This window comes from Oncorhynchus nerka, linkage group LG27, assembly GCF_034236695.1.
Source record: "Oncorhynchus nerka isolate Pitt River linkage group LG27, Oner_Uvic_2.0, whole genome shotgun sequence".
In the NCBI taxonomy this organism is placed as follows: Eukaryota; Metazoa; Chordata; class Actinopteri; order Salmoniformes; family Salmonidae; genus Oncorhynchus; species Oncorhynchus nerka.
This window is the reverse complement of record NC_088422.1, coordinates 13633642-13647819: the sequence shown is the minus strand read 5'-3', so window position 1 is coordinate 13647819 and position 14178 is coordinate 13633642. Positions and strand designations below refer to the sequence as shown.

At 45.3% G+C, this 14178-nt stretch overlaps 1 protein-coding gene across 2 annotated transcripts in view; it reads left to right on the top strand.

Moving 5' to 3' along the window:
* The window catches only part of LOC115111262 (serine-rich coiled-coil domain-containing protein 1-like), a 115826-nt gene that overhangs the window by 50316 nt on the left and 51332 nt on the right, over positions 1-14178 (top strand). For both annotated transcript variants that reach the window (XM_029637133.2, XM_029637134.2), the window contains exons 7-9: positions 833-910; positions 5685-5762; positions 8264-8341. In XM_029637133.2, the coding sequence (XP_029492993.2) occupies positions 833-910; positions 5685-5762; positions 8264-8341 (234 nt within the window). The remainder of the gene's footprint in view (positions 1-832; positions 911-5684; positions 5763-8263; positions 8342-14178) is intronic.

The window sequence follows — 14178 nt, the reverse complement described above, 5'->3', positions numbered from 1 at the left end:
CAGGCAAAAAAAAAACGTTATTGCACCGGATGCTTTTCACAGAGCCTCTGAATACCCTTTTGAATGCCAAGTTTAAAGGAGGTAAAATGCCTTTAGTTATTTTAAGCATTTCAATTCTTGATTTCTGATTTCAGTATGATTAAAGTGTATCAAAGTGGGCTGGGGGCTACATTATTAATTTATCATCTCTGGTCACTGAGCTCTGGCACCTCAAATAAAACATTCTTCAAATGAATGCTTTCAGGCAGCGCCATGCCCAAATTGAAAGGGTTTTAACTGAACCTTATCTAATTGTCTGGACATTTCTACAACAGCCTGTAGGATAAATGTGACCTTAAACATGCATGTGGGGATACACATTGATCAAAGTTCAAACATTCTGTGTCAGACTAGTCTGTCTGACTATATATACTGCACCTGTAAGTGCCCAATACCCACTGCTTCACTTTAAGGGCACCCAATCACATAATATCTGAAGATGATTACCCTGTTAGAGTTAGGATATTCTATATATTGAAGCATGATAATAGATGTATAACTGAACCTGGATGTGATGAGATGCTGTACGATAGTCTCGATGTCACTATAAATGAGGCAAGAATGCATCAAATGACATGAATAGTCAGTGTTGTAACAGTCTTTCTCCTGTCTGTACTGTACTGTGTGTTATTTTCAACTTCCCGTTACAGTATATTTATCATATTCCTATTGACATGTTGTCCTCTCACCTCAAAATAATATATTTTATTTAAATAATAAATTAAGAATGTAATGTGTGCATGTTATTGCAAATATAACAATAACATTTCTGAATGTCACCTCTCTCCCTCAGAGCACTGACACAAGCCCTGCAAGCATCCTTCATTCTCTCCCCATCAGCCCTTGTAGTGAGAAGTCACTGCCCCTCAAGGTAATGGTTTTTTCACAGCTAACAGATCACCTCCGCAAGGCTCAACCACAAGGGGTATCTATAGTGGGGAGAACAAGTATTTGATACACTGCCGATTTTGCAGGTTTTCCCCACTTACAAAGCATGTAGAGGTCTGTAATTTGTATCATAGGTACACTTCAACTGTGAGAGACGGAATCTAAAACAAAAATCCAGGAAATCACATTGTATGATTTTTAAGTAATTAATTTGCATTTTATTGCATGACATAAGTATTTGATACATCAGAAAAGCAGAACTTAATATTTGGTACAGAAACCTTTGTTTGCAATTACAGACATCATATGTTTCCTGTAGTTCTTGACCAGGTTTGCACACACTGCAGCAGGGATTTTGGCCCACTCCTCCATACAGATCTTCTCCAGATCCTTCAGGTTTCGGGGCTGTCGCTGGGCAATACGGACTTTCAGCTCCCTCCAAAGATTTTCTTTTGGGTTCAGGTCTGGAGACTGGCTAGTCCACTCCAGGACCTTGAGATGCTTCTTACGGAGCCACTCGTTAGTTGCCCTGGCTGTGTGTTTCGGGTCGCTGTCATGCTGGAAGACCCAGCCACGACCCATCTTCAATGCTCTTACTGAGGGAAGGAGGTTGTTGGCCAAGATCTCGCGATACATGGTCCCATCCATCCTCCCCTCAATACGGTGCAGTCGTCCTGTCCACTTTGCAGAAAAGCATCCCCAAAGAATGATGTTTCCACCTCCATGCTTCACAGTTGGGATGGTGTTCTTGGGGTTGTACTCATCCTTCTTCTTCCTCCTAACACGGCGAGTGGAGTTTAGACCAAAAAGCTCTATTTTTGTCTCATCAGACCACATGACCTTCTCCCATTCCTCCTCTGGATCATCCAGATGGTCATTGGCAAATTTCAGACGGGCCTGGACGCGCTGGCTTGAACAGGGGGACCTTGCGTGCGCTGCAGGATTTTAATCCATGACGGCGTAGTGTGTTACTAATGGTTTTCTTTGAGACTGTGGTCCCAGCTCTCTTTAGGTCATTGACCAGGTCCTGCCGTGTAGTTCTGGGCTGATCCCTCACCTTCTTCATGATCATTGATGCCCCACAAGGTGAGATCTTGCATGGAGCCCCAGACCAAGGGTGATTGACCGTCATCTTGAACCTCTTCCATTGTCTAATAATTGCGCCAACAGTTGTTTCCTTCTCACCAAGCTGCTTGCCTATTGTCCTGTAGCCCATCCCAGCCTTGTGCAGGTCTACAATGTTATCCCTGATGTCCTTACACAGCTCTCTGGTCTTGGCCATTGTGGAGAGGTTGGAGTCTGATTGAGTGTGTGGACAGGTGTCTTTTATACAGGTAATGAGTTCAAACAGGTGCAGTTAATACAAGTAATGAGTGGAGAACAGGAGGGCTTCTTAAAGAAAAACTAACAGGTCTGTGAGAGCTGGAATTCTTACTGGTTGGTAGGTGATCAAATACTTATGTCATGCAAATTAATTACTTAACAATCATACCATGTGATGTTCTGGATTTTTGTTTTAGATTCCGTCTCTCACAGTTGAAATGACAGACCTCTACATTTTTTGTAAGTAGGAAAACCTGCAAAATCGGCAGTGTATCAAATACTTGTTCTCCCCACTGTATCTCGACCGTGCTGTATAATAAACCTCTAAAGCTTTCTCCAGTCTGGACACATTTAGAAGTGTTTTCTACCACCTGCAGTTCTTTAAAAGATCAAAAACCTGTTCCAGTCCGTCTGCACCTTAAAGTGCCACAGCAACCTGAGCCTTTCTCCCTCATTACATCAGTGGAATTTGATCTAGATGAGATGATCTCATTAATGAATCCCTTTGGGGAAGTCTCGGGTGGCAGTGGAGGATTTATCAAATGGGCTTTTGTCAGGGTTTTCTAAGAGAAAGGTGATTTAGTTTGGTGGTTGGCAGCAGAGTTTTTGTGGCGCTTGTGGAGTAAAGAGCGCATGAGTGGAAATTAGGTTTTTGTGTATGGGTGTGGGTGTGTGTGTGTGTGTGTGTTTGTGTTTGTGACCTCTTTACTGACCTACATGGAGCAGCCGCACCAGCAGGAGCAGGAACACTATGCAGAAGGAGCGCCATGTGACGCTCTGGTCCATCTCCTCCTCCTCCGAGAGAGAGAGAGAGAGAGAGAGAGAGAGCCCATGCATCTGACATTGTTGGATGAAAGGGGAGAGTGGTGGGACTCGTCCTGCCGTTCCAGAAAAATCTGAGTTTAAAAATAAAGCCCTGGAACCCACCTGAGACGAAACCATGTCACTCCTTGTCCTACTTTGAGCAAAACTTCCTTTAGCGAACATTTGCTATCCCTGCCTTTTTATAATTAGCGCCCTTGGAAAGCGGCTCCCGTGGAGAGCACAGCGCCGGCGTACGGCTGGGGAATGGGAGCAGGCAGCGGCATGGCGGGCGCTCTCTCATCACTCCTCCTTGGATGGAGTGATCGCAGCGGAATGCCAGGCTCATCCATCGCCTGACGTGTTCCGCGTAACCTTTTCCCCAAACACTTTTGTGTTGTCTCTGTACAAAGAAGTGGCAGGAAAGGCCAACACTTTCTGACATCCTGTCCAGAGGCCGGGTGAGGCTGCAGATAAACCTGAACTCTTAGAGACCTTCCGCAGCCTGGCTGTCTCCTTGAGGTGCTGTTAAGGTGTGTGTGTGTGTGTGTGCGTGCCTACTGCTGTTTTTGCCCAGGGCCCGGCCACATTTGCTGTAAACATTCTACCCTCACTGCGAATTAGGCTGACCAATAGGGTCACTATACAAACATTCAGCCCAACTTTGTTAACCTTGGGTGGTCAGGCTCATTGTGGGGAGGGAGAGAGGCTGCCTACGTGTTGTTCTGTTGTATATTCATAGGGGTGGCGAGGGTGGGTTGTCTCGCTCTGTCTGTCTCTCTCTCCGTCCTCTATGGTAATGTGCAGATAAAGTGCCTGTCCGTGAACATCTCTAATGAAGACAGATTTAAGGATTCCCCTCAGGCGGCGGGTTTAGAGGATGTTACAGTTTCCTGTTTACTCTGTGTGACCTCCTCAGGACGCGACCCCACCACGGAAGACAAAAACACAGGCTTCCATGGCATTAACGGACTAATATGACAAGGTCTGTTTCAGAAAGAGACAAACTTTCCGCCCACGCATGGATGGGGGGGGGGGGGGGGGGGGTTTGAGAGTAACAGAGGGTCAGAAAACAATGGCCGACGGGGATTTGATGTTGTGTTCGGAAAAACCCAAAGAAATCAACAGGAATAAAGCAGCGGAAGGCACTAAGCCGATTCAGATTTGCAACATTGGGTCACGTAGACCGCAGAGTTCTATTGTTGTTTATTTATTAACTGGGTATTTAAAACCCTGAATGCTGATTGGCTGACAGCCATGGTATATCAGACTGAATACCACGGGTATGACAAAACATTTCTTTTTTTACTGCTCTAATATTATATATTATATTGTTGTTAACCAGTTTATAATCAGGGCGTTGTGGTTAGAGCGTTGGCCATATATGGTTGCTAGGGCCTGCCTCCCCTTACTGGCTGCTGACTAGACAAGGTCATGGAGAAAGACCTGCTGTATTTGCTGTGATGCAGCCATAGTTCAAGTTTACCAGAGGGAGAGCACATACTGTACACACACTTGTACACACACTCTTCACCCTGCTCTCCCCCCTCTCTTTCTGTCCTGTTCCCCACTTCCCCTGTTCCACAATATAGTGGCCTGTGTTCTGACTCCACAATACAGTGGCCTGTGTTCTGACTCCACAATACAGTGGCCTGTGTTCTGACTCCACAATATAGTGGCCTGTGTTCTGACTCCACAATACAGTGGCCTGTGTTCTGACTCCACAATACAGTGGCCTGTGTTCTGACTCCACAATACAGTGGCCTGTGTTCTGACTCCACAATATAGTGGCCTGTGTTCTGACTCCACAATACAGTGGCCTGTGTTCTGACTCCACAATACAGTGGCCTGTGTTCTGACTCCACAATACAGTGGCCCGTGTTCTGACTCCACAATACAGTGGCCTGTGTTCTGACTCCACAATACAGTGGCCTGTGTTCTGACTCCACAATACAGTGGCCTGTGTTCTGACTCCACAATACAGTGGCCTGTGTTCTGACTCCACAATACAGTGGCCTGTGTTCTGACTCCACAATACAGTGGCCTGTGTTCTTACTCCACAATACAGTGGCCTGTGTTCTGACTCCACAATACAGTGGCCTGTGTTCTGACTCCACAATACAGTGGCCTGTGTTCTGACTCCACAATACAGTGGCCTGTGTTCTGACTCCACAATACAGTGGCCTGTGTTCTGACTCCACAATACAGTGGCCTGTGTTCTGACTCCACAATACAATGGCCTGTGTTCTGACTCCACATTCTAGACATTACCTTCTCTTCTATGGTAGTGATGTGGTTGGCTCCCGAGTATGGTGGTTCCCAAGCGGCGCGGCGGTCTAAGGCACTGCATCTCAGTGCTAGATGCGTCACTTCAGATCCTGGTTTGATTCCAGGCTGTGTCACAACCGGCCGTGATTGTGGGTCCCATAGGGCGGCGTACAATTGGCCCAGCGTCGTCCAGGTTAGGGTTTAGCCGGGGTAGGCCGTCATTGTAAATAGACATTTGTTCTTAACTTGACTTGCCTAGTTAAATAAAGGTAAAATAAAACATGTGGTGGCTCTATGCTCAGTGTTCACCTTCCCCTGTGTATCCTCCTGAAGTAGTGTTTGACTTTCTCTGCTCTTCATTCCAGGAGCCGGGGAGGGAAGAGGCTCTGGTGCTGCAGCTGAGGGAGAAGGACGAGCTGATCCTCCAACTGCAGGCTGAACTGGTGAGAGGCACACTGTAGCACTGTGTGAGAAGAATGTCTGAGCATTGAATGTAATGTATGTGGGTTCTTCCATTAGAAATTCAGTTCACTTCTGATATATAGTACAATTCGATACAGAATGGGATACGGGAGGTGCACTAGTGACTTCTCAGGATGCACATGTGCTGTCTTTTAATAGTTGCAGAAACAACTGGGTCCGCAGACAGCACCTCAGCATGGTACACTCAGACAGCACCTCAGCATGGTGCACTCAGACAGCACCTCAGCATGGTACACGCAGACAGCACCTCAGCATGGTACACGCAGACAGCACCTCAGCATGGTGCACGCAGACAGCACCTCAGCATCGTGCACTCAGACAGCACCTCAGCACAGGGCACACAGACAGCACCTCAGCACAGGGCACACAGACAGCACCTCAGCATGGTGCACTCAGACAGCACCTTAGCACAGGGCACACAGACAGCACCTCAGCACAGGGCACACAGACAGCACCTCAGCATGGTGCACTCAGACAGCACCTTAGCACAGAGCACACAGACAGCACCTCAGCATGGTGCACTCAGACAGCACCTTAGCACAGAGCACACAGACAGCACCTCAGCATGGTGCACTCAGACAGCACCTTAGCACAGAGCACACAGACAGCACCTCAGCATGGTGCACACAGACAGCACCTCAGCATGGTGCACGCAGACAGCACCTCAGCATGGTGCACGCAGACAGCACCTCAGCATGGTGCACGCAGACAGCACCTCGGCATGGTGCACGCAGACAGCACCTCGGCATGGTGCACGCAGACAGCACCTCAGCATGGTGCACGCAGACAGCACCTCGGCATGGTGCACGCAGACAGCACTTCAGCATGGTGCACACAGACAGCACCTCGGCATGGTGTACGCAGACAGCACCTCAGCATGGTGCACACAGACAGCACCTCGGCATGGTGTATGCAGACAGCACCTCAGCATGGTGCACACAGACAGCATCTCAGCCTCTAGCCGTTCCTTTGACAACAGTAGAGGGCACTTAGGAGACTTATATCTCTCTCTAACTCTCCCCCTCTCCATTTCTTTCCTTGTTTAGGACTTTCTCTCCAGCTTATCACACTCAGCACTGCTCTCCTCTCCCCTTCATAATATAGATTAAAGAGAAATATGAAGATTGACTAACAAAGGGAAAAGTAGTGTTGTTGAATGTTTATTTTAATTGGCTTTGATCGCATTTGATCAAATTTAGAAAGCAAAATTATTATAATTTTTTTTTTTACCTAGCTTTGTATTTGATTTGAAAACCGAAACAAGTAATTTTGTTTGTTGTTGTTTTTAATGGAGAATTTATGTTCCCAAAATAAACCAAATGCAAGTCGGGAATGTAAAGTGTTTTTCTGGGTTTGTAGAGCTGTTGGTATTGTACTGAGAAACATGTATAATTTGACATATTGCTTCCGAGGCTTCATTTGTCATGTTTTATATATAACATGTCATAATGTCTATCACTGCCAGTATGCCCCGCAGAGTCAGTTCCCGTTTGACATCTGTGTGTTTGCACATTCTGGTTCTAGGTACCGATTGCTCCTCTCTCCTTCTCTTCAGACTACCATATGGTCCATAAGAAAACACACTAAGCAATGTGGTGTTGGCCCAGCTTAGATAAGAATGGCCCAATCAATCAGAATCCTCATGAAACAAGGATCTTAGCCAAAGACGAGTGATGTTGGGAGACCTCCGTACTGTTTGAAGCCTGGCGCTGGTGGTGTGACGATCCTCTCCGGCAGATTGCATGCGGCATTCACCAGCCATGGTTGCTGCCACAGCATAACCCACTTTAATTCAGGACATATGCCTCAGATTGCAAACCAGAATTGAAACACTGATTGATAGAATTGATATTAACAGAACGTAATGCTCACCAGCATCATTTGCAGGGGAATCGTCGGCAGCCGCCCCCCCACCCCCCTCCAAAAAAGGGCGGTATTTTCAAGGAAAGGGCAGCTCTTAGCCAATCTCCCCTCCAGCCTGCTGCTAAATCTGCCAGCTGAGAAGTATTCATTATGCCAGAGTGAGGCCTCGCAGCGCATTGGCCAGCACTACCTGTCTGTTTTTATTAGCCTTTTGTTTTCTCTGGTGCACTTTGCAAGGTACCATGGTCCAAGGTTTGGTTGCGAAATCCTCCCGGCGTGTCTTTCAAAAAACGTTCATGACCCAGTGGTTTTAGGGTTTGTGGCCATGGATGGAGTTGAATATTTTATACATTATTCTTTTTGCATGTGGTGTTTCTTAAATCGTGTTCGATAATAACTCTTAGTAGTAAGACCAATGATGTACTGTATACAGTAAGACCAGGGCCTGGGATTTATCATTGTCAGGCCACTTGATCAAGCCAAATCTTCTGGTCCTAACTATGATATACGGGGTCAGGAGTTGTTCCTGACCTGGGAAAACTCCTGGCCCCTAGTATGGGTGAAATTCCTGATGTTGGTCTGTGTGTTCTGTGTACAGGAGAGTGCCAAAGCTGCCCTGAAATCCATCTGCCAAAAAGCTGACAGAACCACGCAGACAGACCGCCCTGGATCAGAGGTGAGTACACATCTCCATTTGGAACTGCGGAGGCTCCCAGGCGGTTTAGCATCTGTCGTCTTTACAATTGAATATGGTCTCACATATACCTTTCCTTTTGGAGATGTCCCAGATACACCGTAGCTTCAGTGGTATCTCATTGCCATTATAAAGTGACGTCTATTCCCTGAGAGCTCTGTGTTCAGTTTAGCCTGCAGCAGATGACATGGCCTGCCTGGCTTAGGGAGTTGGAACAGTCTGGGAACATGGGGGCCGTAACAGATGACTGCCTAAAAAAGGCTTTCCTGCAATAGCAACAACATCAAAAAAAGCATACTGAGTTTGCTTCTTCCTAGTTGTCTCTGGAAACTTTCCCCACTGTGCACACAATTTACAATGGATATCGTTTTTAAAGTTGCAATATGTAAATGTTTGGGGCAACGTGACCAAATCCACATAGAAATGTGAGTTATAGATATGTCATTCTACTTGAAAGTAAGTCTAAGAAGTGGTAGATCTGTTCTATGTACGCTATTTCTATGCTTCCCGTTCTTAAGTTTCATCTTTGCGTCTTTTACTTTCGGTTTTGTACACCAGCTTCAAACAGCTGAAAATACAATATTTTTGGTGATGGAAAAAATAATTTCATGGCGGTTTAGATGGTACAATGATTCTCTACACTACACTAGCTTAGTTTGTCACATAAACTGAAATGAGGAGTTTTAGCAACCAGGAAATGGCATCGTAATTTCCGCACAGTGCACCTTTAACTAGGCTAAGTAGTCCTTTACACACACACACAGCACACATCAACATGTTTCTCATGATGACCGCATGACTAGATTTAAGATACAGTTCTGAAAATGACACGATGTGACTGACAACAAAACGTGCGTGTCAGCTATGTGTGCTCTTTTATTAACTCTAGGAGTTTCTTGTACGAAAGGTTTGTCTGTACAATGTGGCGAAGCACATATAGACCAAAATGGTCACTTAATCACTTTGTTAAACCTGGGAATGGTGGTTGTCTTGGAGGAGGGTTGCTGTTAGTCCTCATTTATATTGCTGCCGTCACACGCTGTTTGCCTACAGCTAAGCAGAGGAGAAAGCACTGAAAGCAGGGTTCATCATCGCCATCATTTATCTTCTATCACTCCGAGATGGCTTTTAGTGGCCGCAGCATTTCCGTGCCCATAGAAAGATAAGCTTGTGTGTCCTTTTTCTTCTCCTCGTTAAATGTCTCTAGTCTTTGTTTGCTATTCTTACTAATGTGTTTCCATAATGCACATTCAAATGGCCCCCTGTAATTGCCTCTCTGTCGGTTCGGGGCCTCTAATGCAACACAAATGTGTGTCAGCACCCCATTATACTTGGCCTTGAGTGTCATCACTGAAAAGAACACGGTGCGAAGTGGAGATTGTGCCGGTGACAAGAACCTGCATATATTATGCTATTGCGTTCCGTAAGTCTTAGGGGCTGTTGTTCTTCTCAAGCGTCCCTCTTCTTTTTAGAGAAGTGGTGTTAAGAAAAGTGTTGTGTGAAGATGTGTGTCCCCTCTCACACACTTTGGATATATCAGCTGTTTAATGTACTGAAACATGCATTCCACATGACCACATTCTAAACCGTACATGATCATGGCACCAGCTGGCGACCCGTTGCCTAGTTTTACAGGTTACTTTACTCAGCAGCAGCAGATGAGTTGCCCATTTTTAGTCTCCCGTGTGTAGATACTGCAAACCTATATAGGTTACTGCATCGAGGACAGGCAGATATAGAAAGTGTGTCTACAAGTGGGTCAGCTATTTCGAAAGGCTGGTGCGATTTCAGGAGGTCGTCTTGTTATTTTTCTTTTTTTCTGGAGCACTCTCTTTCTCTCTCCCCTTTCTCTCTTTCTCTCCCTCCCTCTTTCTCTTTCTCCCTCCCTCTCTCTCTATCTCTCTCCATCAGAGCTAATTAGCTTACAGGCAGAGCTAGCGCTGTCCTCTCTCCTTCCAGGCCCCCCAACACCACCAGGGACTGGCCTGCCCTGTTTCCCCGCCACCGGACACTGTTTTTGGCATCAGTCCTGTCCACCCTGCTCCCAAAGGCTCTGGAGCAAAGACTTCTCAAAGTCCTGGGAAGTTATGAAGCCACGCAGCCGGAAGGGCATGTTCCTCCTACATAGGTGGAGCAATGAAGGGAGGAACAATTGGGTTTGAAAGTAATAACTGAAGTGACAACTGGGGAGCAAGGCATTCGAATGACTCGACAAACTGAATAGATGTGAATCCTCTCGCTTCTTCAGACTGTATTTAAGGATTAGAGAGAGAGAGAGAGAGAGAGAGAGAGAGATTTATGTCCTCCAGAGACATTTAAGAGCTCGAGGTACAGGCTATTTGAAAGTTTTTCAGGGGCTTAAATCAATTGAGATTGCTTTCTTTATCCAAGCCAATTTTCATTGGCTTTCTTAAGAGGGGACGTTTTATAGGGAATCAAAAAAGTACTTGATGTGCAACACTTTGTCCCTCTTTCTTTTCTTCCCCTCTGTCTAGTCTTCTAGTAGTCACTTTTGTCGCTACTTTAGTGCTTTTTCAGCTCGTTTCGGTTCGATTACTTTAAAAAATAAAGATTTCGGTTTAGATATTATTATTTTAAAGATTAAATGCACTATGAATTAAGTTGGTTGAGTGCTGTAACTGCTTATCACTTATTAACAATAATATATTCACATGACTTGTTTCAGTTGTTGTGTATATTACATTTATTTTATTTGATGACTTTATTATTTCATTCCAAGTCATCATCTCATCACTATAGAGCTGCTGCCTATGCTGTCTGACAAAATCACTATTTTAGTAGTTCTTCAAAGTAAATAAGGCATACTTTTATGACTGCTGAATACCAACTATCAATTACTTAGATCATGTATTTTCAGATAGAGATACCTCACGAAGCAACTGCTCTCTATCCCTCTCAATCGCACATTCTGCTGTCTCTTCCTCTCCCTATCTCCGCGCCCCACACAGACCGGACAAGTGGACACGCAATGGATTATTGTTATTGTAGTTAATTACCACGTTTTCTGTGCTAAACTATGTAGAATATAGGCCTGTTGGAAACTACAGCTCACTACTACATCAGATCTGATTTCTTTCTAGAGAAACCAAACTAAATGGAATTCAAATAATTGAACCAATATCGGTCAATTAGTTGTTTAAAAAACAGAAAATAACAGAAATGTTGCTTAATCGCTCAGCTTTACGCTATTTAAATGGATGAAGGGGATCGCTAGAAGGCCCGGAATGTATAGTGTGCCTGTAAACTGTTGGAGACTTTAAAATGGGGAAAAAACACTTAAGAGATCATTTCCTATAAGGGAGATATGATGTTAAATTAAAGATCGCTCTCACAGGCATTAATCTGCTTTTAGCAATGACAGACTTATTATAGAGGCTCCATGAACATGGAGCAGACGGCTATCCCCGTGCCATGTGCCCACTGTGCCAGTCAGGTCCCAGCAGGGGTCTCTGTGCTGAGAGCAAGCCGCCAGGCCCTGGCAGTGCCACCCTCTCTGTTCTCCCCTCCACTGTTCTGTAGACACCTGTCTAAAGATGCATGGCGACCATTTCAAGTCCCAGCCTCAAACTGCTCAAAGCCATTCTGAACTTTTTCTGTCACCGACGAACCCTTCACCCCTCCCTTTAAAATCCCTGTGATGTTGTGTCCGGACAAAACTGTGTTTAAGGATGCCTCTCCCCCCAGCCTAACACCCCCTGTTGGGAGTCCTCTGGTGATTCCTACATCTCTCACGTCTCTCCTCGGCCCTGAACTCCGTTCGCAATGCTTTTAGAATTCCGAGAGGCACCTTCAGAGCTTTCCACTCTTTCCTAATCTCTGATCCCAGCTGGAGAGATGGGAGCGCACCAGGGTGTAAGAAGAGTCTTCCACTGCAACGCACTTCCCACAACAAAACTACCCCGTTTAGTTTCTCTGTTTTGATTGTGTTGTTTTTATCTGTTGTCGGTTTATTCTCGGTGCAATCATGGTGTGTCTATGAACGAGGAGCCAGGCTTGAGGACATGAGCTTCAGAGGGAGCTGTGAGTGAGAGTTAGGAACGGAAAATAATGTACTATTGACAGCTATATGGGCCAGGATTTGAGATTGAAACTGTGGAAGAGTAGGACGGAGATGTCTGTGTGAATTGTGAAGGTACAATGTTTTTGATAAAAACCAGACTGGGAGAATATACAAACCCTACCCTATCCCGGACGACGCTGGGCCAATTGTGTGCCGCCCTAGGGGACTCTCGATCACGGACGGTTGTGATACAGCCTGGGATCGAACCCGGGTCTGTAGTGACGCCTCTAGCACTGCGATGCAGTGCCTTAGACTGTTGCGCCACTCGGGAGGCTGGGGAAGTGTTTTTTTAAGGAACAGTTTGACGGTCGCAAAGGTTTGAATGGGTTGAATATAATAGAATGAATCAATATCACAGTAGTTTCAATATATTTTAAAGTTTTAATGTCACATGCAAAAGTACAGTGAAATGCCATTCTTGCCAGCTCTAAACCCAACAATGCAATAGTCAATAACAATCTAATACTAGAAAAAAAACACAAGAAATTAGAATAGGAAAAAATGAAGTAAGTTAGCATACTATATAAACTCAAAAAAAGAAACATCCCTTTTTCAGGACCCTGTCTTTCAAAGATAATTCCTAAAAATCCAAATAACTTCACAGATCTTCATTGTAAAGGGTTTAAACACTGTTTCCCATGCTTGTTGAATGAACCATAAACAATTATTGAACATGCACCTTTAATTTTCAACAGAACAAAAGACAAATTTCCTTTATAAAATACTAGCAGCTATTCAGACGGACTATATTTTCTATTTTAGGCAATTAAGGTCACAGTTATGAAAACTAAAGGACACTGTAAAGAGGATTTCTGAACTGTAAAAACTCTGAAAAACACTTGTTTGAAAAGATGCCCAAGTTTCCTGCTCATCTGCGTGGAGGTGTTCAGCGTGCCTTAGGCATGAAAACTGCAAGGAGGCATGAGGACTGCAGATGCATTGGCCAGGGCAACTAAATTGCAATGTCAGTGCATCATTGTGAGTCAATCGCCATTTGGAAGACAGTGCAGCAAAGATAGACAGAACTTTTTTGGAGTCAGCTGATCGCATACCTATTTTATCGCAGTGGCAGACCACTGGTAGAGAGCTTCTCTTTAACTGGGAAAGTGGCTCACCTGCACAGGATTGGTTTTAAATGCCTTCATCTGTACATACATCACACATGCTGGAACAGGTACAGGATGGCAACAAAACTGCCTGAGCTTCCAAGAACAGACAAACCAGGAAACATCGCACCTTTCCTTCCATCAGTGCTCAGACTGTCCGTCAGAAATGCCTTGAACTGGCTGATTCAAACCTTTGGCTCTGAGTTAAGGCTGGACTGAGGGCTTACAGGCCTGTTGTAAGCTGTCAGCTCAGGTTTTCCTCACCAGACATCACCTGTGTCCAACAAAGTCGGTTGTCAAACCCATGGGCACAAACTCCATCTCATTTACACATCTGAACCAGACAGGTCACGCTTAGGTTGGAGTCCACTGCGGATGAAAATTGACAACTGGGCAATGTCAGAAATGTCGGTGCTCTCATCAACACAAGGAATGGCAAAAAGTGCTCTTCACTGACAAGTCGCGGTTTTGTCTCACCAGTGGTGATGGACAACTGGTCTACTCTTGCAATGGTGTTTCTGCTCAGAAGGAATTTGAGCGCCTTTTTTTCTGGGCAAACGAGGCCTTTAATCTCTGGATCCCCTCCGTAAATGGGGATCGATTTGGAGATTCTTTCATGGACTGGGCAGCCG